The sequence below is a fragment of the Macrotis lagotis genome, chromosome X (genome assembly GCF_037893015.1).
Source record: "Macrotis lagotis isolate mMagLag1 chromosome X, bilby.v1.9.chrom.fasta, whole genome shotgun sequence".
Classification (NCBI taxonomy): Eukaryota; Metazoa; Chordata; class Mammalia; order Peramelemorphia; family Peramelidae; genus Macrotis; species Macrotis lagotis.
This window is the reverse complement of record NC_133666.1, coordinates 253,605,497-253,629,113: the sequence shown is the minus strand read 5'-3', so window position 1 is coordinate 253,629,113 and position 23,617 is coordinate 253,605,497. Positions and strand designations below refer to the sequence as shown.

At 35.2% G+C, this 23,617-nt stretch overlaps 1 protein-coding gene across 21 annotated transcripts in view; it reads left to right on the top strand.

The window, feature by feature from the left end:
- Window positions 1-23,617, top strand: part of MAST4 (microtubule associated serine/threonine kinase family member 4) — an 880,607-nt gene that overhangs the window by 739,225 nt on the left and 117,765 nt on the right. For all 21 annotated transcript variants that reach the window (XM_074200305.1, XM_074200315.1, XM_074200306.1 and 18 more), the window contains one exon: window positions 6,283-6,371. In XM_074200305.1, the coding sequence (XP_074056406.1) occupies window positions 6,283-6,371 (89 nt within the window). The remainder of the gene's footprint in view (window positions 1-6,282; window positions 6,372-23,617) is intronic.

Sequence of the window (23,617 nt, the reverse complement as noted above, 5' to 3'; positions counted from 1 at the left end):
ATTTATTTGTAGTTTAGACTGGACCTTTGTGAATTCTTCAGGTTAAGGAATTATTGATAGGGCAGCTCCTACCAAAGCAGACCAATCTCTGCTCTACAGCTTGTACTTTTAGAGAATTGCCTAAGGCATTTAAAGATTAAAAGATGATCCAGAGTCACATAACCAGATTGTTCAAAAGGAGGATTTGAACCCAGGTTTCTTCTGAATCTCAGGTCAGTTCCCTATCCACCATGACCTTGGGCCTCTCACGTAGTTATGTTAGTTTATCTAGAAGGTAACCAGGGAGTGGCACAGATTTTTGTTTAGAAAACAAAATGTTTCAATGGCTACTTGTCTTTTCCCCAAGGTTTTCTTCTAACATAGGGGGCATGTAGAATGAAGGATAATAAACCCTTAAAGGTGATCTCTCACTTCTATCCTACTTTCATTATATCTGTTGTTTTCTATCCCCTATATTTATATCTTTATTTTTTAATTTTGTTTTCACTCTTCCCCTTGAATATTTCTGTCTGAATTTAGATTTTACAAGGAAATACTTCATTTTGTTACTAATAGTGATGTTAATACTTTCCCAATTCATGAAAGAATTCATCCAGATTTCCTTAGAGAATGATATCTTTTAAAAAAATTAGTCTTCAACTTCCAGGGAGAAAGGAATCACTTTTGAGACAGGTCCTATCACCCCAAACCCGAGAGTCTTGACTTAGATAACTTTACTACCTTCCTGCTAAGGTTCCTTGTTGACAAAAAGGAGATAAAAACATGTTACTTATAGCATCTACCAAACTGAGTTGTTGTGAGGCTCCAGTGCAGATAATGAGTATCAAGCACTTTGCAAATTTGTAAAATTCTATATAAATGTCAACTATGATCTGTTATTATAAAATGCCAAACCAAGGAGCTAGAATGATAGGAAACCACTGCTGGTTTCTGAGCAGAGGATAATGTCGTCATCCCTGAGTGTCAAAAAAAATGACTTTGGAAGCTGTGTGAAGGCCCATTGAATTAGAGGGGGGGATTGCCTGAAGACAGAGACTGGAGGGGGGGGGGACAGGATGGTGGGGGGAAGGGGAGAGGCCTGAATGGGAGTGATAATGGAGAGAGATTCTGTAGGCTGACAACTGAGAGAGGAAGGGGAAAGAGGAAAACATAGGCAAAGATGACCTCTTTAGGAGGGAAAGTCCAGAATGTACTCTATGTAGATTATAACTGAATACACAGAAGTGACACTGTTGTCCTCTTGTGTTGATATAGTAGAAGATTAAACCTTGAAGTATTTCTGTGTTGGGCCCAGGCAAATGATACAGATCATCCAGGAATTTCCGGCCAAAATGGAAATAATGTTCCTCTTTTAAATAGGGAGGGCAGCACCTATGTTTTCCTTGCTTTGAGATGGGATGTCTGACAATGAGGCAGAAACTCATATAGAGCAACCCTGGCTAAAATATGAGGAATTCTTTTTTCAGTCTGAAATGAATGTGTTTCAGTTTAATTTATCATATTTGAATGGGTACAGAATTTGTTCCAGATCTCAACACAGTAGATAGTGTTGGTCCTGGAGTCAGGAAGCCTCTAACCCTTCTTTGTTGTGTGATTCTGGGCAAGTCATTTAAAGTGCTTCTGTTTGCCTCAGTTTCCTTAACTGTGAAATTGGGTTAATAACAACTATCTCTTGTAGGGTTATTTGTGAGAATCAAATGAGATAATATTTGTAAATCATTTAACGCATTCTTATTTCTAACTTGTTTCATGTATTTTTTTCTTATTTTTTCCCTTCTATTCTGATTCTTCTTTCATAATATGACTAATATGGAAATATGTTGTACATGATTGCACATTATGATATCTGTCAGATTACTTGCATTGGGGAGAGACTATGCAGAACTCAAAAATCTTACAAAAGTGAAAGTTAATGCATGTAATTGAAAAAAATTAAATAATATTCAAAAAAAGAAGAAAACAGCATAAATACTTATTTGTCCTATCCTTCTTTCCTGACACCCTCCCATTCCTTCCCCAGAGAAAAAAGGCCAGAGCATTTGCTGTATTAGATAATATTCTAGAAATCAGAAATATCTGTATTTTAATCCTATTTTAGATACTTAGGAGGCAACGTGGTGGCAAAGTAGATTAAAGAACCAGGTTTGGAATCAGGAAGACCTGAGTTCAAATATAGCATCAGACATTTACTAGCAGTGTGACAAGTCATTTTAACCCTATTTGCCTCATCTGTCAAATGAGTTGAAGGAAAGGTCAAACTGTCCCGGCATCTTTGCCAAAAAATCCCTAATTCGATCACAAAGAATCACACATTACTGCAATGATCAAACAGCAACAGACACATACTAAGCTATTATAGACTGGGCAAGTCACTGAACTCTAAATCTTAATTCTCTCATTTTTCAAATGGGAGTAATTATAATAGCATCTACTTCCCATGATTGTGAGGTTTAGATGGAATAGTGTGTATATTTTGAAGGGTTTTGCAAACCTTAATGTGATAATATAAATGTTAGTTATTTTATTATAATATTCATAAATAAAACATTAAATAAGCTTCTTCCAGACTTGGTATTAGCATCATGAAAGCTTAAGGTATATTGTTAAAATTTTGAAGTATTTGTTTTCAATTGCATGTGGAATTCATAAAAAGTATCAGCTACTTCTTACAGAATTAGACTTGAACCATACATCTGTAAAGATAACAAATCTTTATGGAGCAGGCAAGCATGATTTATCTGTAATTTCCCTTGTTATCTGTAATTTATTTGTAATTTAAATTGAGCTTTCTGACAGAGTCATTTTAAGTCATTCTTAGTTCCCCTTACTGTTTTTAACATATTGTTGACATCATTGAAATTGTCATTTTCCTTCCTTTTAACAAGGATTATACTGAAAATGTGAAATTCATACTGAGGTTTTTGTCTTTCATCTGAAGTGTTAGCTTTTGTATTTGGCCTTTAGAATATATTAGTTTTCCCAGATGTAACTTGGAAAATCCAGTTTTTGTTTGCAGGGATTATTCATGTAAGAAAGATCTTTTCTTAATCCTTTGATTCAACTAAGTCAACATGTCATATTGACAACACACCCACTAAATTTAATAATTCTATTGTGCTAAAATGCTGTCATCAGCAGAGACTCAACCTTGTATCAATAGTAGTTCACATTTCTTATTTATCTACATCATAAATATAAACATTAATAATTAAGGCTGTCAAAATGAAATCTTTATAAATGATTGAATCAGATGCTAAATGTTAAGTGAAAAACAACAACACATCCTTCCTTTGCTATTTTTAATAGCAATTAACCTTTATTGTAAGTAATTTGCTCTTGTATTATTTAAAGTTGCCTTAATGACAAAATATCTAGGATTTTATAAATCTCATCAACATTATCCATTCTTTTCATTAAAGTCAGTAAGCTGATATTTAATATTCCACCACTAAAATAGACATTCAGTTTGTAAGAACACAAAACACATTTTACCATATTCTGTTAAAAAATGATGGCCTCTCATGTAAAGGTTATGAATTAAACTAGTCTAATTCTTGATAGATAAGAATCTGCATCACATAACTACACTTATAATTAAGCATCAAGGGTCCAGTCATATTTAATAACTTCGTTAGCAACCTTAGGAGGAATAAACATGGTCTTAATTAAAGTCACAAACAATACTAGAAGGTGTTGAAAGCTCTATGAGGAACAATAAAATTAGGTAATGTGATCCAAAGAGGTTTTTAAATGTCTCTATGTATGTATATGTATATGTTATCTATGGATATTTAAGGATATATACTTATCTGTGTATATATATGTGTGTGTCTATGTAAATGCAAGTATATATAAAGCACATTTCATTATAACAAATTTATTTTAGCAGTACTGATCTAATAACTGATTACATGTTGTTTAATATTCTTCCCTCCTGTTATTTATACATTATATTTTAAACATATGTTGTGTTCACATATGCTATATTCACACAAATATACTCACAATATGTAGACATGCAAGATGTGCTGTGCAATAATATATTTATGTTTGCAATATATTGGTACCATGCATGTACATATGTGTGCAGATATGTGGTATGTATAACATGGGTAGGGAGAATAATATGCAATAAATATATAAGAAGTTACTAGATCAGGACTGCTAAAAAATTTGTCATGATAATGACCAATGCTTTAGAGTTCAGAATTAGAGAATGTCAGAGTTAGATGGTTCTCATAAAGTAGCCAGTGCAACTGCACCTGAGTAGGTATTCTCTGTCTCAATATCCCTGACATGATCATCTAATCTTTATAAATAGAAGGTCTCAGTTACAGGGAACTCAGTCTCTAAAGGTACTCGGGGATACCTCTTATGATAAGAAGTTTTGGGGGTTGTGTTTTTTCTTTTTTTCTTTTTTCTTTTTTACTTTTTTGATCAAAGGAAGAATGGAGGGAGAGAGAAATGAAAGGAATAGACATTAATCTCTTACTATTTTTTGCTCAGCATATTAGAAATGTTATCTGATTTTATCCTCATAGCAACTCTGGAGAGTAATATGATAGATACTTATTCTCATTTTGCAGTTGAGGAAGTTGAGGCAAGCATACATTAAGTGCCTTGCCCAGAATCACAAAGCTATTAAATGTCTAAGACTGGTTTTGAATTCAGATCTTCCTGACTTTAGCCCTTGATCCCTTACCACCATGCTATTTAATGGACGAAGACCAAGTTAAATCCCTTTTCCATAGTATAGCCTTTCCAATACTTCAAGCCAACTATCATGCCTGCCCATCCCCTTTTTCCTCCAAGCTAATCATTCCCAGTTTGTCAACTGGTACTTGTTCAAAGTCTTTTACCATCTTGTTTGTGCTCTTCTCAGTGTTCTGTGCTTGAAAAAAGATAATGTGACGTCAGTAATCTGGAATGCCTCATTATATAGCCACTTACTTTCTAAAACTTCAAAATGTGAAATCAGGTAATGACTTGACTCAGATCTCTTACAAAGCAAAGCTTTTGTCTTTTCATAAATCAGTCACAATAGTAATGACTGCTTTCAGAAGACAGGACCTCTATGTCAATCACCTGGTGATGGAGAGAGTCTCAGAGAATTGTCCTTCACCAGAGGTGCTTGTGAGCTATTGCTACCCTTCATTACAATGTGTTTTGTTATATGTAGAAATAGCTTTTTAAACTCATGGACAGGTTTTTTTCTACTTTTATTTACTCCTTAACAAGGGACCTGGAATGTAAGATTCATTCTGACTAAGACATAAGCAGATGCAAAGAAAGGAATGTTGTTGCCATCAAACATTTGATTACTTCCTACCCTAGGGGACTGCTGGGATCTACCTCCCTGCATAGACATTTCTACATTTGCTCTGTTACCCATATAATCAGAAAATATACTTGTCTAGCTCTTTTATTTGTGTATTGAAGAAAGTTGAAGGCTTGGGTTAAAATGAACAGGAGTCACTTGTTTTTTTTTTTTTAAATGAGCTCTTTTCTGGTGTTTTTATAATAAACTTTGGTACTACTTATCAATTAACTGTAAGTGTAAAATACTGTGAATTTGAATTCAGTATACAAGAATTTTTTTTAAGATAAGTGACAGAATACATTTATCTTAGGAGACATTGTTTACTCTATTGACAAAAAGCACAGATGTGAATTTTGTTTCAATAATTAGATTTTTAATTAGTGTATCACTGTAAGATTGATAAGTCATTGCTCTTCATTGCATATGATTTTGTGTTAGAAATTATATGTAAACAAAGATGTTCCCCATAGTTCTGTGATTGATTTGAAAACCGAATTTATTATTTAGATAGAATGTGTCACATATTTTAAGAACAAGAAAGATCACTTTTTATTATAGTCCCACTGATGAGGAAGAATATTAATGGGATTACAGTTTATTAATCAGTTTTGTTTTCTAATAGACAAGTAATCTAACTACACATGTATAATCTATATCAAATTGCTTGCCCACTCAAGGAAAGGAAAGAGAGAATTTGGAAATCAAAATTTTTAAAAAAGAATGTTAAAATGTTTTCTTTATGTGAAATTGAGGGGAAAAATTAAATGAACACAAGGTGGGGTCACCCAGCAAAAGATGTGGCAGTATATTGATTGACAGTCACTTCATGAATAGCAAAGGGAAATAAGTTCTATGTCTCTTTAAATTTGCTTATATGTGATTTAGAATAAATTCTGACTTTAAAGTTTTGCCTTTTCCCCCTTTAATTCTCTCATTTCTTTTCTTTTTTCTTTTTCATTCAGTTGTCGAACAAGTAACCGGAAAAGCTTAATAGGAAATGGCCAGTCACCAGCATTGCCTCGTCCACATTCCCCTCTCTCTGCTCATGCAGGTAATTATATGATGTTTATCTTGTGCCAATTCTTTTGCTTTGTTTTATTTAAAAAAGAAAAGTTGTTATGAGGACTCAGGAGCATATCTGTAGCTACTTTTCATAGTAATTTTGATTTTCCAAGCCTAAGAAATAGTTTCTGTCCAAACTTTTACTCTCCCTATAAACTTTTTGAATTATCTTTAAAACACTTGGAGAGTCTAGCATCTTCAAACAATTTTCTTTTCCACTGTGTTTATAGTCCCTTCTCAAGTTACTAAATAATTGTTCTTCCTGTTTCTATGTTTCCACAAATATAAAGTGAATTTAATTTCAGATGAAGCAGTATCAGAGACTGGATATATTTTTCAAAAATTTTTTAAACTAATCCAAACCTCTTGAAGAATGACTTCCACATAACTTCTTGGGGGGTGGGGGGAGAGGGTTCAGAATTCCACAGAAAATCTTTCTTGCCTGTATCTCTAGATTTGAGTAGCATTTTTGTGAAAGGCTGGAACTTCACTTGATCCATAGGGGTCGTTATAGTTTGTCTTATTCTAGAATTGTTCTTTGAAGGAGTTCTCGATGGATGTTGACTATCAAAATTATATTTCCCCCCTTGATTGAAATCCCTTTTGGGAAGGAAAGAGAGTTTAACCACTGCATTTGGTGGGGAGGGGAGTTATAATACAAGAAAGATCATTGGCTAATATTGTACCTGGTTTTGAAATTTAATTTGATAGACACGGTTAATGTACAAAGTAGAAGCTATTGAATATGTATACATTATATTTTGATAGAGAAGTAGACTATTTATGATGCAGATCTGTAATTGCAACTTATTCTGCTTTATTTGTGAAAATGTCCATCTTGTTTACTGTTTTTTAAATGCAAAATTTTAAAAAATTAATAAAATGGGAGTTGGCATATTAAGTCCAGAGTGATTAATATGAGATAAAGATCTGAAGTTCAGGAAATCAATGAATCAAAAAATTTCATAATTATAAGGGACCAAAAACAACAATCTAGTTGAACTTTTACACAGGAAGAATCCCCATTCTCATATTCCAGACAAGTGGCCATCTGGTGTCTGCTGGAAGTCCAAGAAGGGAGAATTCTCCATCCTGTCTCAAGGCTACTTATTCAGTTCTTAGACAATAAATCATAGGAAATCATTGAATTAGACAGATTGCTTATACTCATTTTCTGCTGGCACATTTGAATTTTTTTTAGAATTCCCTAGAATTTCCTTTACTTATCAGTTTACTGCTCCCTCACACCATCCCTTTTCACATCATCCATAGTAATAGAAACTCTACCAAGCTGGATATTTATCTTGAAAAACAGATGATCCAATAAGAATAGAGCAACTTCTGAAGTCAGGAAGACCCGAGTTCAAATTCAACCTCAGGCCTTTACAAGTCATGATCCTGAGTAAGTCATTCAACTTTTATCAGCCTCAGTTTCCTCACCTGTAAAATGGAGATAATAATAGCTCATACCTTACAGGTGAGATGTAAAGCACATGGCTTAGTACCTCACATATAACAGGTGTATAATAAATGCTTATTTTCTTTCTCCTGTCTAAATACCCTGTGAAAATGACCCTGACACTTGCCATCTTCTTTTTCTTCTGTGTTTGGGGAAGGTAATTGGGAAGCACTTGCCCACTGACAAAGAATTCTTTGTGAATCTAGCTTTCTTGCAAGATGAATATCATTCAGGAATATTGTAGAGCCACAGGCTGATTGAAGTGTGGCCTTTGAGCATCAAGACCTGGTTTCAGATCCTGTCTCTGCCTCTGTGAATTGTGACTGTGAGAAAGTCACTTAATTCCTCAGTCCTTTAGACAACATTCTTCTTAGATTATAAATTGTAGACCTGCCTTGATGAGTCAAGGGACTAAAGGCATATGCAACCCTTTTGTTTAGTTGTTTTTCAGTCATGAACAAGTCTTGTGACCCCATTTGGGGTTTTCTTTGTGAAGATACTAAGGCGATTTTACCATTTCCTTCTCCAGCTCATTTGGCTGTTGAGAAAACAGGCAAACAAGGTTAAATAACTTGCCCAGGGTTGTATCACTAGTAGATGTTTGGGGCTAGATTTGAACTCAGATCTTCCTAACTCCAGACCTTATGCTACTCCTTTGCAAACCTTAAAGTGTTGTATAAATACTCATTTTCAGACTAGGCATTCCCCACTCTGAAGTAATCATTGATCCCTATATCCTTTTCTTTTCCTTCTCTAAAAATAATGATTGAAAAAAGATGATGACGATTGGATGTGATTTGCTTTGTAAGAAAGTCTTGTAAAGTTTTGAAAATCACTGAGGCAAACGCTTAATTTTTCAAATAATGATAATTCAAATTAATCTAATCTTATAAATTGTAGAAGCCTTTTCTTCACATTAACTGTGTGAGTTTGGTCATATATATATATATATATATATATATATATATATATATATATATATATATATATAGAGAGAGAGAGAGAGAGAGAGAGAGAGAGAGAGAGAGAAGACTAAGAATCACCAATCCCATTGTACAGTTGGGGAAACTGAGGCCTAGAGGTTTGTGATATATCTAAGGTTACACAATTAGGCAGGGAGTACAACTCCTATTATCAGCTCATCGGTGTTTTCACTCCACCATGTGAAGCCAGTTACTATGAATTGTATTTTAAAGTTCATTTAGTGGGAAAGAGAATAAATTCCATTTGCACAGACTTCAGTTTTTAGTACACACCTGTGATTTCATTGATATAGGAAATAATTTCCAGGGAGGATACTCTCCACTCCTGCAGATTAACAACTATTCTAGAATTTCTGCTCTTAACCAAGTTGACTGAGGCATTGAGAGCTTAAATGAACAGCCCAGAATCACATAGTCAATTTTTATCCAAGTCAGAATTTTAACTTGGGTCTTCCTGACTCCCAGGTCTGCTCATTATTTACTGTGCTTTGTTTCCAGCCAGACTTGATTAGTTACTGAAAATCTAAGCATGGAAAATGATTGTTTTCATAGTTTTGTATTTTATTTTGCTAATTGTGCAGGGCCCGGACTGAACAAACCAAAAGAGCTGACTCAAAGTCCAAGAATCAGCTGTAGGATGACAGTTGCAGGGTGACAGACTGTTGTTGTCTGTCCATATCTGTGCAGCTGAACATGAGCTCATTTTTCCTACTTTATAATCTTAGGGTTCTTGATCATTCAGTGATATGTCACTGTTCTGAAGTACTCTCTCCCAGGCTTATGCTCCCATCATCAGTCTTTTATCTGCATCTTCCTTTTATTTTAATTATATTGACAAGAGTAAGAAACGAAGCTATGACTTCACTAGTAACTTTATTTCAGTGTTTATTTTATGTGATTGAGAGGCTCAGAACCCCTTCTCCTCCTCCTCCCCTATTTTGAACTTTATTATTCATATTTATCAGAGAAAGAAAAGAGCTTGTCTTTCTGATCCTGAGAGTTACTTTGTTTTTGCAGTAGATTTTATAGTTTGGTTGTATTTTTGTGTGATGGGAACAAAGATGATTATAACCTCTGAGACAGGTGGGAAATCAGGTAATCTTTTTTGTGGTAGATATATCGTAGTATTATAGAAATACATCTGAAGGAAAAGAAACCTCCTTTATGAAATTTTTTGACAAGGAGAGCAAATTTGTCATTTAGGAAATTAATTAAGGTTTATCCAAGCTACTCCCCCTTTATTCCTATTTTTCTTTTGTTGATTAACTTATTATTATTACCCCAATTTTTTATCTTTCTTCCAAAAGATAGAGCAGGACAAAGGACTGTGGGTAAAATTTAATAAAAAGAAAAAGATACCTTTGACTATTTGCTTATTCAGCTTAGGTTTGGAATAAATGTTGCTTGAATACAATAGAGTAGAAAAAATTTTTTATCTGTAAGTCTTTTTGGTCTACATCTCTAGACAGATTTCTAAAGCCAGAAAAGTTGAACAAATTCAGAATGGAAAGAGAATTAATTTCTTTCTTTTGAGAAGAAGTAGAATATCATTATGACTTCTGCTTAGGTCAAACTTCAACACATTACCATAGTAACTTAAAACAAGCTCTAAAAGATATAAAGCATATGCATGCATAGTTAGGTATGGACATACATAGGTTCCCATGTATATGTTTGAAATGTGTGTCTCAATCTGAATGGTAAAAGGAGATGCTACATTATAATGATTTTTTTTCAAAGTAGGAGGCTAGGGAAAACCCACAAATATATTAAGTTAGCTATAAACTAGAAATTAAGTGGGTTGAATAAAATATATTCATTTCTTCCCACCTGGAGTAAAAATTCCTTAAGGAATTTACTACCTCATATTATTTTTATATTATCTTAAAAGAAATCACAAAGCCAAATAAAATTGTTGTGAGGGAGAAAATGAAAAAAACAATAGGAAGACAAGTTTCCCTTTGGGAATTTCCTTCATAGCTAGTTTATGAACTACATAACCAATTAACACATAGTGGTTAAGCACCTAAAAAAGTTCCATAAGAAATTCAATCTTAGCATTTTATAGTCACATGGTGCTTTTGTACCCAAAGTATTTCTTCAACCTAATCACAATCAAATTCACCCTCTAAGATTGAAGATTTGCTATCATTAGTAAAGGAATATTAAGTATACTTACATAAAAGTATCCTGTAGGCCATATATCTGAAGAGTTGTTGTTCAGTCATTTCAGTCATGTCCAACTCTTCACTCTGTTGGGGGTTTTTTAACAAAGATACTGGAGTTGGATTTGCCATGTCTTCCTCCAGTTCACCTGACAGATGAGGAAACTGAGGCAAACAAGATTAAATGACTTGTCCAGAGTCACAAAACTAGCTAATGTCTTAAGGCCAAATTTGGACTAAGAACATGAATCTTCCTGACTTCAGGTCTGGTGCTCTAACCACTGCCTACTTAAGGGTAGAAACAAAAATATTTTGAGGAATGGCAACATCATTGTAAGTTAAATTCTTCTCCTTGTAAAATGACTTGTGAATGTGAGTTTTAATGTACTGCTTTTTTATAGCTACCCCTTGTATGTCTTATGTTTTCAACTAGATAGTAAGCTCCTTTATTTGATTTTATTTATTTGATGGAGGAGCATGATGATGAAGATGATGATGATGATGATGATGATGATGATGGCTAGTGTTTATATAGTATTTTAAGATTTGTCAAATGCTTTACAAATGTTCTCATTTAACCCTCATGACAGTTTTGGGAAGTAGATGATATCCTAATTTATAGATGAAGAAACTGACAATTATAGTCATTTGCTTAGCTAGTAATGTGATCATCTGTCACATGGGAACTCAGGCCTTTTTGATTCAAATTCTACACTCTCCTACCATGCTATGTAGGGGAGAAAGATGAAAAATATAAGAAGCACTTATCTAAATCTAAATATTCATAATATTAGTGGTACTTAAAATGGTGAATATGAGTTTTGTTCTTCATATTTTGGAAATCCCTTGATGTTTGGGAATATCAAACATTGGACCAACAAAACTTCGGTATAGTCTATTTTAGTACTATAGCATGTTAATACTTCATGTATTAAGAGATAACTTGTTTAATAACCAAGCTAACTAGAAATCAAATCTAGAACCAAAAAATATACAAAGAAGACAAAAAATTGTAGAAAAGCTTGGTGCAGTGGATAGAACACAACCCCTGGAGTCAGAAAGATATTAGTTCAAATATAGCTTCAGACATAGGTGAACCCCAATTGCCTTGGGCAGAGTGGGGGTAAGAGGAGACAGGCCCCATAGATGTGATGGAGCCCAGGTTCTAGAGTTCATGCATTTTATTTAGAACTGTCCCGGATATCCTCACTCTTGCCAGTACCAGATCATAACATGAGTGAGAGAGATTGCCTAGGGATCTCTAGGTCTAAAAATTAATTGGATCATTAAGGGTTGGGTATAGAAAGAGGTCTATAGCAGGAATAACTAGAAATACTGCAAAAATGTCTGAACAAACTAAAGTGAGAGACCAGATTAAGTAAAATTTAACAGGAGTATATGTAAAGGGCTGCATTTGTTGTAGACTATAGTTCATATGAAAAAGGTCTGGGGAAGAGTGGTACAATGAATCTCAAGCTATGGATATGTGAATATTGTAACATGACAGCCAAAATAAATAAGCACAAACAACTAATTAACTAATTAATTAACTTTTCATGTGTATTAAGAAAGGCATAAAATTAGAATGTGGAAGATAATTCCTTAATATCTACTCTGGTCAGACAGTATTTGAAATCTGGGATTCAGTTCTAGAGGTACATTTTAGACAGGTTACTGTAAAACTGGATCAGGGCCAGAGGAGGCCAACCTGGCAGGTTTGATGCTGTGCCATATGAGGAGCTGTTGAAAGAACTGAGATGTTTAGCCTGGAGAAGAAAAGGAAGAAAAAAAAAAGAGACAAGTATTTGCAGTGTTGTTTTAATACAGAAGAGGATTAAGCTTGTTCTTCTTTGCCTGAGAGGAACAATGGGTGGAAGCCTGCTGATGGATGGATGGACATTTGGATGGATAGATTGAAATGACAGAGAAACAACTTTTGGCTTAATGTAAGAAAAATATGTTGTGATGTTTAGTGTTGCTCCAAAATGGCCTGTCTAAGGGAAGTCTGAGTTTCCCATCATAGAAGATCTCTAAGCAGAAGTCTAAGTGTTTCTTGAGCAAATCTTGGTCAGGTCTTTAGGACTTTGCCATCACTGATAATTCACATCATGGGTTAGAAGTAAAAGTCAAGGCTTGAGTGGAATATTGGGAGAGTTTTGGCAAAAGGTAGAAGTCCAAGAGTGATCAGGCCATTGAGTGATATGGAGTCCAAGGACAGAACCCAAAGATAAGTCTGGTGACAGCATGAGTATCACAGAAGCCTCTAGTCCTTAAAGGGTCCTTCAAGGACAAGTTACTGATAGGCCGAAATAAAGGATAGAATATAAAAAGGGGCAGTTATACATTGGCAGGGATTGGGGAGGGGGAGTCAGGGGGTGGTGCAAGGTGAAGGCTTGGTCTTAGATAACAAAAGTCCAGATATTAGAATCAAAATCTAAGGTCAGAGCAGAACAAGCAACAAGACTGACATTGCTTTGCAGAGGCTTCTTTCTTCTCTTGCAAATAGTCCAAGTTATTCCAATGGGTCAGATTAAGCTCATTGGTCAAGAATCATTACCCCCCTTCCAACTGTGTGGCCCTGGAGTGATGTGGGGCCAAGGATCCACGCCAGTTATTATAATCCCCCATTCTTTAAACAAGGCTCCAATATCTTTGTTATTTGATTTTTCACCTGTTAGTAGATCTGCATCAGCCAATTAAAAAGGGTGAGAATGAGGCTGAAAACATACCCACAGAGATAGCTAGAATTGGGTAGTGACAGTCTCCACAGTAAGAAAGGAAACAGGAGAAAAAAAATTTCAGGAAAATAGATATAAAAATTCAAAAAGCATAACAGTCTGAGGACATTTATTTTCAGGGTAAGTAAATAGTTATCTGGAAAATCCACTTATGTCCAACACTTTATTCTTCAGTAGTGCTATAAATAGATTAAAGGTGGCTTAGGAGAAATTCATGGATGGAGATCCATAATGTGTTATTAAGGGAAACTAGGATATTAGGGGGATCCATGTCTTCCCTCGGGGCCACTGTCAGTCAGTATACTGGCTTAGTGGATTGAGGTTCTTATTGAATAGAGCATTTTCTGTTCCTCTGAACAACAGCAACAAAATCCTCTATGCTTTTAAATAGGCAAGAGAATCAAAGCAGATGCTGTCAACTTGCCAGTGTTGCTGTGAGGAGCTTGAGTGGAGGCTTAGGAGCCCCAGCCCTTCCAGACAGCTCTCTCCCTTGCCTTCCTTGTAGTCACTATACAATAAGTAGGGACTTGGTTGTGGCTGAAATGTTGCCTCTTCTCATCTCTACCTCCAGGCTTTCCAGACTGACTTCAAATTCAGTTAAAAATCCCACCCCCACCCCACCCCTTTAATCCTAGGGCCTTTCTTCTGTTAATTATTTCCAATTTCTCCTGCTTATAGCTTGTTTGTACATGGCTATTACCTGTTGTCTCCCCACTAGAATGTAAACTCCTTGAGGAAAGAAATTGCCTTTTGTCTTTCTTTGTAATCCTATCAGTTTGCAGAGTGACTGGCCCATAGTAGTCCCTTTTATAGACATTTATTAAGATAAATGCTACTATACCCAGGGAATAATTAATTGAAAGAAATCAGAAAGTTAAGATTGAAAAGGCAGCTTCTGGTGCCACCTTGGGACTCACTCAGTCCAGGCAATTCACTATCCTCTACATGCTTCATAGCTAGAGAGGTGATATGTGAAAAGCAGTGTTATTGAAAGAATTGTTATTAATTCAGTTCAGCAAATATTGAATTCATACTAGGTTAAAAACCTCAAGCTGGGCATTTGCAAAACCAAACCAAAAGTAAACAGGACTTCTTGCCCCCCAAGGAGTTTGCCTTGTACTGGGAGGGGTATGATACAGAATCATATAAAAGAATGAATGATCATTTGAGGAAATAGACCACTAATAACTAGGGGGATCTGGAGATGTTTCTTTAGTCATTCTACTTTCATTAATGAAGGCACCTAAACTGAGCTTTAAGGAAAATCATGAATTTTCCTAGGCAGAGATCAAAGGCAGCTTGTTGTCATTATAGGGAACAATCTGGGAAAAGGTGGAGATGGAAGATTTGCAAACAGCATGTGAAGTCTGGCTAAGAAGCTCAAGATCCCACCTTTCACTTTTTATCTTGAGATTAAGGATTTTCAGCTCAAGAGTCATTTAAACTACTCCCTGTTTCTCAAGTCATACTTTGCACTGAGGGAGTTTTCCTTTCAACACTAATATCATTCTGGGTGTGGTCATTGTTTTGACAGTGAACAAGCTTATCAGTTCAATGAATAGTCTTAAATATTTCTTACATTTTGCCAACCTACCTCAGGATCTCTACAAAGTTAGTTCTGTCTTTTAGTAGTTTTAGGAAGAAAAATCCAAATCCCTTTATGGATAATTTTATGGATAATCAAGTTGGAGAAAATCACCTTTATAATAACAATGTCTTTTTTGTCAAAGACCTTACAGTACTTTGCTAACTAAAATTCTATAGTTTTGGTAGTATTCTACCTACACCATCAGGAATAATTTTCACAGGAGTCTTTCATGAAAATGTTAAATAACAATGGTAGTTATCTCATGTACCTTCATAACAAGGATCTAAATTCAGATCCTGACTCTACTCTCTGTACAATGCCTAGCACATAATAGGCACTTGATAAAACTGATTGTTGATCTTTGGCAAATGACATAATCTCTCTTTAATCAAAAGTAAAATGACATTAGAGTAGGTGTCCTCAAAAGTCCCTTCTATCTCTCTCTCAATCTTTGATATACTAATCTTTGACATGACTGTAAGGTAGATCCAAGATAAATATTACTTCTGTATTTGGAGACCATGAGAACCAAGAGAAATTATTTTATATATTCAGAACATTATTGTAAACAAATCATTAACCTACAATTCAGATGCAGTCTCCTTCCTCTTTAAAATCTTTCTTTCCCCTACAATAATGCCTTATTTTTATTTATAGGAAATTCATATGTGGTGATCTGTTCTCTCCAAGCCATAGGTTAACCATGATGTAATCTGATTTTGTAAGCTCCATTTGAAATTGGAAAAAAAAATATTACTTCTAGAATCATGAATGAAAGCCTCCAATTTTTGCTTCCTTTTTCACCCCTGTAATTAGCTGAATAGCTTAACCACATAGCCATTCCTCTTTTTGTTGCAAAGTTTAGTAAGCCTTGAATGAAAAGCATCTTGTTAGAAGCTCTGGTCAGGAGAGACTTGAACTCGCTCCACCTCCAGGGAGACATAGGCAGTGTGACCTTGGGTAGGTCATTCACTCTCTCTAAAATTAGTTTTACTATCTATTAAAGATAAGATAATTCCTTTCATCCCTACTTCACTGGATTATTTTGAGAATCAAATGAGAAAATGTAGCTGGTGCTCCCTAAGCACTATTATTTTTAATATGAGAATCTCATTTTGACTTCAGAACTTGTGTAGTTTTTAGTATCTTTAGAAGGCCCACTTAGCAGATCAGCTTGTCTGAACCTACTTCCCACACTGAAACTAAATTGTACTTTCCATATGTTTCATAACCATCATGACGTGTAATGATATGTGTTTCATAACCATTTTCTCAGAACTAAAAAGATGAACTTCAATTTTCTCTATCTCTATGCCATTCACAATTTGTTCTTTTTTTTTTGCTTTCTAATAATTCTGTGTCTATAATAGTTGTGCTCAGTGTATGCCATGTAGCAATATTTATACTACAAATTGGGAGTATACCCTTGTTTGGGGCTCTTAAAGTTCCATTATCAGAGGGCATCCCTGTATATTTTCTAATAATGAAACAAATATCAGGGAATGTCACCCTTTGAAAAAGGATCAGCATGAACTATGTGAATTTAAACCATTGATGAGAATAGTGTATCTCTCTAGTCCAACCAGGGAGAAAAACTGACCCAGAATTCTCCCCCATATCTCATATTAGCTTTCTCTGGAGGCCCCATCAGGGAGGTAACAATTTTGAATATTATTGCTGTATGGAAAGCTGGAGCTTACTCATCTGTAGTAAATGTGTTCAAGGTAATGTTGTCATAATGAATGGGAGGTGATGGGGGTGAAGGATTATTTAAATGAAAGCATTGGAGTGCAGCCTTTGTATAGAACCCCATAGAAGGAGTAGATTTATTGTAACACTAGGAAGGATTCATTTTTTACTGGAGCCAGATTCTGCAGAAGCCCAGATGACCATAGCCAAGACCATCTAAACGGTTTTGTTCTAATGCCATGCTTCTTAACTTTCCATTGTGGCCTTAAAAATCATAGCAAATATCAACCATCCTGTCTAAGGAAAAGAATCAGCAGATTTCCTGTGTAAATAGTTGGTGATTTTGTTGCACCATTACATCACCAATTGGGAATGCATACTAATATTTATTAGAGTTGACTCCATGTGAAGTCAGTTTTCTTCAGTATTTATTAAGCCTTTACTCTAAGTAAGGTTAGATATTAGAGATACAAGGACAGAACTAGAAACTCCTGGAACTTAAGGAACTTACTTGCCATGAGAAAGAGGTAAGAGAGATTAACTCAACACTCAACTATTATTTGTAACATAATATGTAAACATTTTTTTTTTGGCAGTGTTAGTAGAGAACATACAAGCTTTCATAGTTTGAAAGCATTAGTTATAATTACTATTTTTGCCCAAATTACCCATTCTTTCAAATTTTCTATTTTTGTTGGCATCAGCCTCCTACTGGTCAAAACCATGGAACTATCTTTGATTCTTTCCTTCATCCCCATATCTAGATGAATATGTAACCTTGAGGATTTGATCATCATATTTCTCATCCATCCCTATCTCATCATCTCTTATCTCAATAACAGCAAAAGCTTTAGTTGCTTTTCCCTCTTCTAATATTTCCCTTCTCTAATTTATCCTCCCCATAACCATTGGATTGATTTTCCTAAAACATGGATCTGATTCCATTATTTACTCCCCTTCTCAAAATCTTCAGGGGTTCCCTATGGCTAGTAGAATAAAAGATAAAATCATCAGACTGACATTTAGAGTTCTTTGACATCTGGGGGCCCTAGTCTTTCCAGGCCTAAATGATATTGACATTATGCTTCTCTTTGCCCTTTCTTCTGTCCCTTTCCCCACATACAGCTTATAGAAACTGGTCTGAATGGTTTTTCTTATCTCTTTTCTTTCCCTCTTCCCAGCTTTGTTACATAAGTTCTGAATAGTACCTATTTGTCCCATTTTTGATTTCTTGGTAAACCCTTGAAATGGTTAACTGTCTTTTTTTGTGTTTAATTATCTTTTTTGTTTAATGAGTTGTCTCCATCATTCTTTTTTTGTTTATTAGCTTTTAGATTATCATTATTTAAGGACTTATTTCCTTCCTTTCTTCCTTTCTCTTCCTCCTCTCTCCTCCCTTCTCCTTTCCTTTATCCTTCCTTCTTCACTTTCTTCCTGCCTCCTTTCCTTTTTTCTTCCCTCCTCTTTCCCTCCATCTTATTCTTTCTCCCTCACTGTTAATCTTCCTTCTACCTTCCTTTTTCCCTTGCTTTTTTCCTGCCTCCCTCCTGCTCTCCTTACCCCTTCTTCTCTTGCTCCCTCTCTCCCTCCTTTCCCCTTCCCTTCTTCTCTTTTTTCTTTCCTTTCCTGACCTTTTTTATCTCCCTCCATCCTTCCTTTGCTCTGTTTTTAAAGAGACTAAAGAGTGATGACATGGGAAATATGGCACTTCCTAGAAGGAAAAAATAGTAATAGGCAAGCCTTCAAGGGTCTTGACTCAAGAAAAGATGATTTGTAAATTTTTCACAACTGCAAATAGTACATCCACAGGATCCTTGCCCACAAGTGAAAGATAAATTCACTGAACTTTTTCTAAAGCTAATGCTTATCATACTGGTTTCCTTATATTAGAAAATTCACTTTACCTTTCTTGCCACCCACCCACCTACCCAAATAATGTGAGCCAGTGACATCTATCTATCTTAAGTACTTTGGGCCTATGGAAAGATTAATCCTTTATCTTCTGCTTCCTCAGTATCAGCTCCTAAGTCTAATAAATAATTCTAAAGGACCCACTTCAGTGATAAAACCTACATATAAACATTTTGCTCTTTGATTCTCAATCTAGACATTTACCCTCTTAATTACTTCATAATTTTCTTCATCTAAGGTTTGTTTGTTTTTTTTTCCCCAACCAAATCTCAATCTTTAATTTGTGATCATAAAATGTTAGAGTAGGAAAAAAATCTCAGCCACCATGTAGTTTGGGGTTTTTAACTTGTAGTCTGTGAACTTTTTTTCTTTAGTTTTTGCAAGGTAATGGGGTTAAGTGGCTTGCCCAAGGCCACACAACTAGGTAATTAGTAAGTGTCTGAGGCTGGATTTGAACTCAGGTACTCCTGACTCCAGGGCCAGTGCTCTAGCCACTGTGCTACCTAGCTGCCCTAGTCTATGAACTTTTAAAAAATATTTTGATAACTATATTTCAATGTAATTGGCTTCCCTTATAGTCAAACGTATTTTTTTGCAATTAAAAACATAATAATAAGGAGAAGGGACACAGAATTCATCAATTTTCAGAGGGATTTATGCAACAAGAAAGGGCAACCCATCCCACTTTTGATCAGCTCTGATTGTTAGGAAGTTTAGTCTGATATCAAGTTAAAATTTTCCCTCTCTCAGCTTCTATCCAGGATTCTCCTCCTCTGGATTAATAGAACAAATTTAATCCCACTTTACTTGATCATTCTTCAAAAATTTGAAGATAGCTCTCATTTTTCTACTTTGAACCTTTTCTTTTCTACATAAACTTGCCCAGTAAGGGCCATTGAAACTGAATTAAACTCTCCAAAATTAAACTCTCCAAAGAGGGCAGCTTTGATAAACCTTGGTATTGAGTAGAATTCTGTTTAGCTTTTTGTACCAGCTAACCTCTCCAGAGCCATTAGACAGGCTTTTTTTTTTTTATTAATGCTGTGAAGAAGCAAGATTAAAAGCCCCTTCTTGTGAAAGAATTGTTATCTACACAAGAAGAATGAGATATTTCTTTCTTGGGAAGAATCTTCTATTAATCTTTTATGATGGCATATGCATGTGGATTTCATTTTCCAATGGTGGTGGCCATATTCCACTTACATTCTTGCTTCATTTCCCTTGTAATCATGAACATAAGACAGGTAAGGTGTGATGATGGGGAGAGTTCTACTTTGATTGGATAATCAAAATAAGCAGGGTGGGATAGTTAAATCCATTGTCCCTCTCTGCCTCCCAACTCTAGCAGCCTCATGTCCTTACTATGGAATCATGAAACTTACTAGAAGACAACATGAATTATCCAACAATGAAATTGTAAAAACATAATCATTCATTAGTGCAGTCAATAAGCATTAATTAAGCATCTACTGTGTGCCAGGGAACAAAAGAAAGTCCAAAACAGTTTCTGCCCTAAAGAAGCTCACAATCTATTGCAGAGACAATGTGCAAAAATTATTCACAAATGAAATAAATATAGGTTAAATTGGTGATAATCAGCAGAGGAAAGGTACTAGCATTAAGTAGGATAAAAAAGGATTCTTTTTTTTAGTATCTTTTTTTTAATTTTAATTTTATTATTTTCCTAATTATATGCAAAAGTAATTTTCAACATTAATTCCATTTGCAAGTTTGTGAGTGGCACATTTTTCTACCACTCTTTCTTCCCTCCCCCCCTCCTCATGGCAGTGAATAATCTGGTAAGAGTTGTACATTATGTAATTGTGTTTAATGTATTTCCATAAAAGTCTCTTTGTGAAAGAGGAATTAGAACTAAGGGGGGGAAAAGCCATCAAGAAAAACAGAAAAGAAATTAAAAAAAAAAATTCTTATAGAGGATAGGATTTTATTTTACTTTTCAAATTTTATTTATGTAAGTCAATTTACATGAATTGCCCAAGGTCACCCAGCTAGGCAATGATTAAGTGACTAAGGCTAAGAGGTAGGATTTTAGCTGAGAATTGAAGGAATCTAGGAAGCACAGGTGAGGATGGAGGGCATTCCAGGAATGTTTCACATACATATATATATATAATATATATATATATATATATATATATAATATATATATATGTATGCAGTAAAAATGCAAGGAATTTGAAGATAGGGAATCTTGTATGAGAACTAACAAAAAGGCCAGTGTCACTAGATCAAAGAGTATATTGAAAGGATTAAGGTGTTAGAAGACTATATTAATAGGCAGAGCTAGATTATGAAGGACTTTAAAAACCAAACATTTGGCTTTTAAAGGATTTTATATTTAATCTTGGGATAATCTTGGAGCTTATTGGATGGAGGGGCTGTTGATTACATCATCAGCCCTTCACTTTAGGAAGATTACCTTGACAGTTGAATGAAGTATTGTGTATAGTAGTACCACTTGTGGTAACTATGGAATGCAGATCTTTAAATTTACCTTGAAATAATTACAATTCTAATACTAATAATGCTGATTTATCTGGTGTGGTAATGCATGCCTATAGACCCAGCAATTGAGGTAAAAGTCAAACTGGTGGGTCTCTTGTACTCATAAATTCTAAATTATGATGGGATTAAACTAATCAGGTGTCAGCATCAAGTTTGGTATTAAGAAACTGAGATCTTAGGAGTTGGGACCCCCCCTGAGTGTTTAAGGAAGCGGGGAGCCATCCCATGTCAGAAGCAGGTCAGGTTACATTTCATTTGCCAAACAAAGTAGTACTAGTCCCTTACTTCTAGACTGAGTAAAATAGGGAGACCCAGTCTTAAAAATAAAACAAACCAAAATAATAATGTTTTGACATATTTCTATATTTAACTGCAAGAATGTTTAGGTTCTCTCCCCAATAAGCCATGTAAATAGCAGGCCTTATAAGTTCTGAGCTTAAATGTCAGGGTTTCTAACAATATGTAATTAGAGAATCATGAAATATGAAGTGATATACACACTGTGGTTCTCGAATGAAGCTTAAATGTTTCCATTGTGGGAGAAAGGGATTCTATTAACATTCTTGCATTGGAGTTCATGTCAATTTTTCCCCTTTTACTTCTTGAGGAAATATAAGTAGAAAATCTTTAGAAACTATAAATGCATTGAAAGAATTGAAGAAGAAAGAGACAAGAAGAAGAAACCAAAAAGAAGAGACAAGAAGAAACAAAAAGACAAGAAGAATGAAACAAGAAGAGACAAGAAGGAAAAAGAAATGTTTTGTTTATGTATAATATAAAGCGTTTGCATTTGTGTTATCTTTGACATTTCTAGGGAAGGGAAGGAGGAAATTCACTCAGCTTAAATTGTGATTCTTATCAGAAACTGTCAACAGGAAATTCTGCTGATGATATATAATATGCATCAGGTTTGTGTGTTGTTGATCCCACCACATATTTGGGTGCATGCAAAGTTTGTTTTTTCATGCAGAGCAGTTTTATGAAAAATTTCAGGAAGTATGAATCTGAGATATTATCCAGGCTCACCTTGTGTTAGAGAGGACAGCTGAAGCAGAAGATGCAAAAATGTAGCCTACCTTGCCCAGGGGTAGCTATAACTGCAGCCAGATCCCTGAAGGTATCCCCCTCTTCTACCATGCTGCCAGATGGCTTTTGGTAAAACCAGAAATAGTTCTCACTCAGCATTGTGTACAGTATCTCATAAATTCCTCCTATCAGATAAGAGACAATTTAGACAATAGAAAGAACACACAATATATATTGGTAGCCTCCCTAAACCTCTGCTTCCTTATCTGTAAAATGGGGGCAGTGATAGAAAGAACACTGTGTGTGTGTAGTTATTAGATCTGTTCCATGTCTTTGGTCTGTTGTATAATCCAGTCTCTGTACACCTCTACTTCCTCATTTGTAAAATGGGGACAATACTATCTGCCCTTCCTGTTTTATGTAGTTATTTAGTCATTCATTCCTCTTGGGAGATGTAAGACCCGACCATTACAAAGTAGGATAACATATTTTTGCAAACTATGAAGATCTATCCACATACATGGTAATATTGGACCTGAAAAATGCTAGGGATTCAAATTTTAAAAGTAGATTATTTCATCTTTCAAGAGCTTACTTTTTTTTTAAGGTTTTTTCAAGGCAAATTGGGTGAAGTGACTTGCCCAAGGCCACACAGCTAGGTAATTATTAAGTGTCTGAGACCAGATTTGAACCCAGGTACTCCTGACTCTAAGGCTGATGCTTTATCCACTATGCCACCTAGCCGCCCCAAGAGCTTACATTTTAATGAAGAATATAGTGCATATTGATGCAACTTGTGGTACAATGGGTACAGTTCTGGGCCTGGGGTCAGAAAGACCTGGGTTCAAAACTCACCTCACATGTTCAGACATTGCTAGTTCTGTGACTCTGAGCAAGTCTCCTAAAAAAAATCTCTACCTCAGTTTCCTCAACTATAAATTAGGAATTTTATTATCACCTATCTCCATGGGTTGCTATGAGAATTAAATCTGATAATATTTATTAAAAGTCCTCAGGACAGTGTCTTGCATTTAAGTAAGGGAAAATCCCTTCCCCCATTTGGGGGAGCTGTAATCAAGGAAACAGTCGATTCTATATTGCTACAGGACTGTTGGTCACAGGATTAAGGAGGTCCTAGTATCTGTCCTGG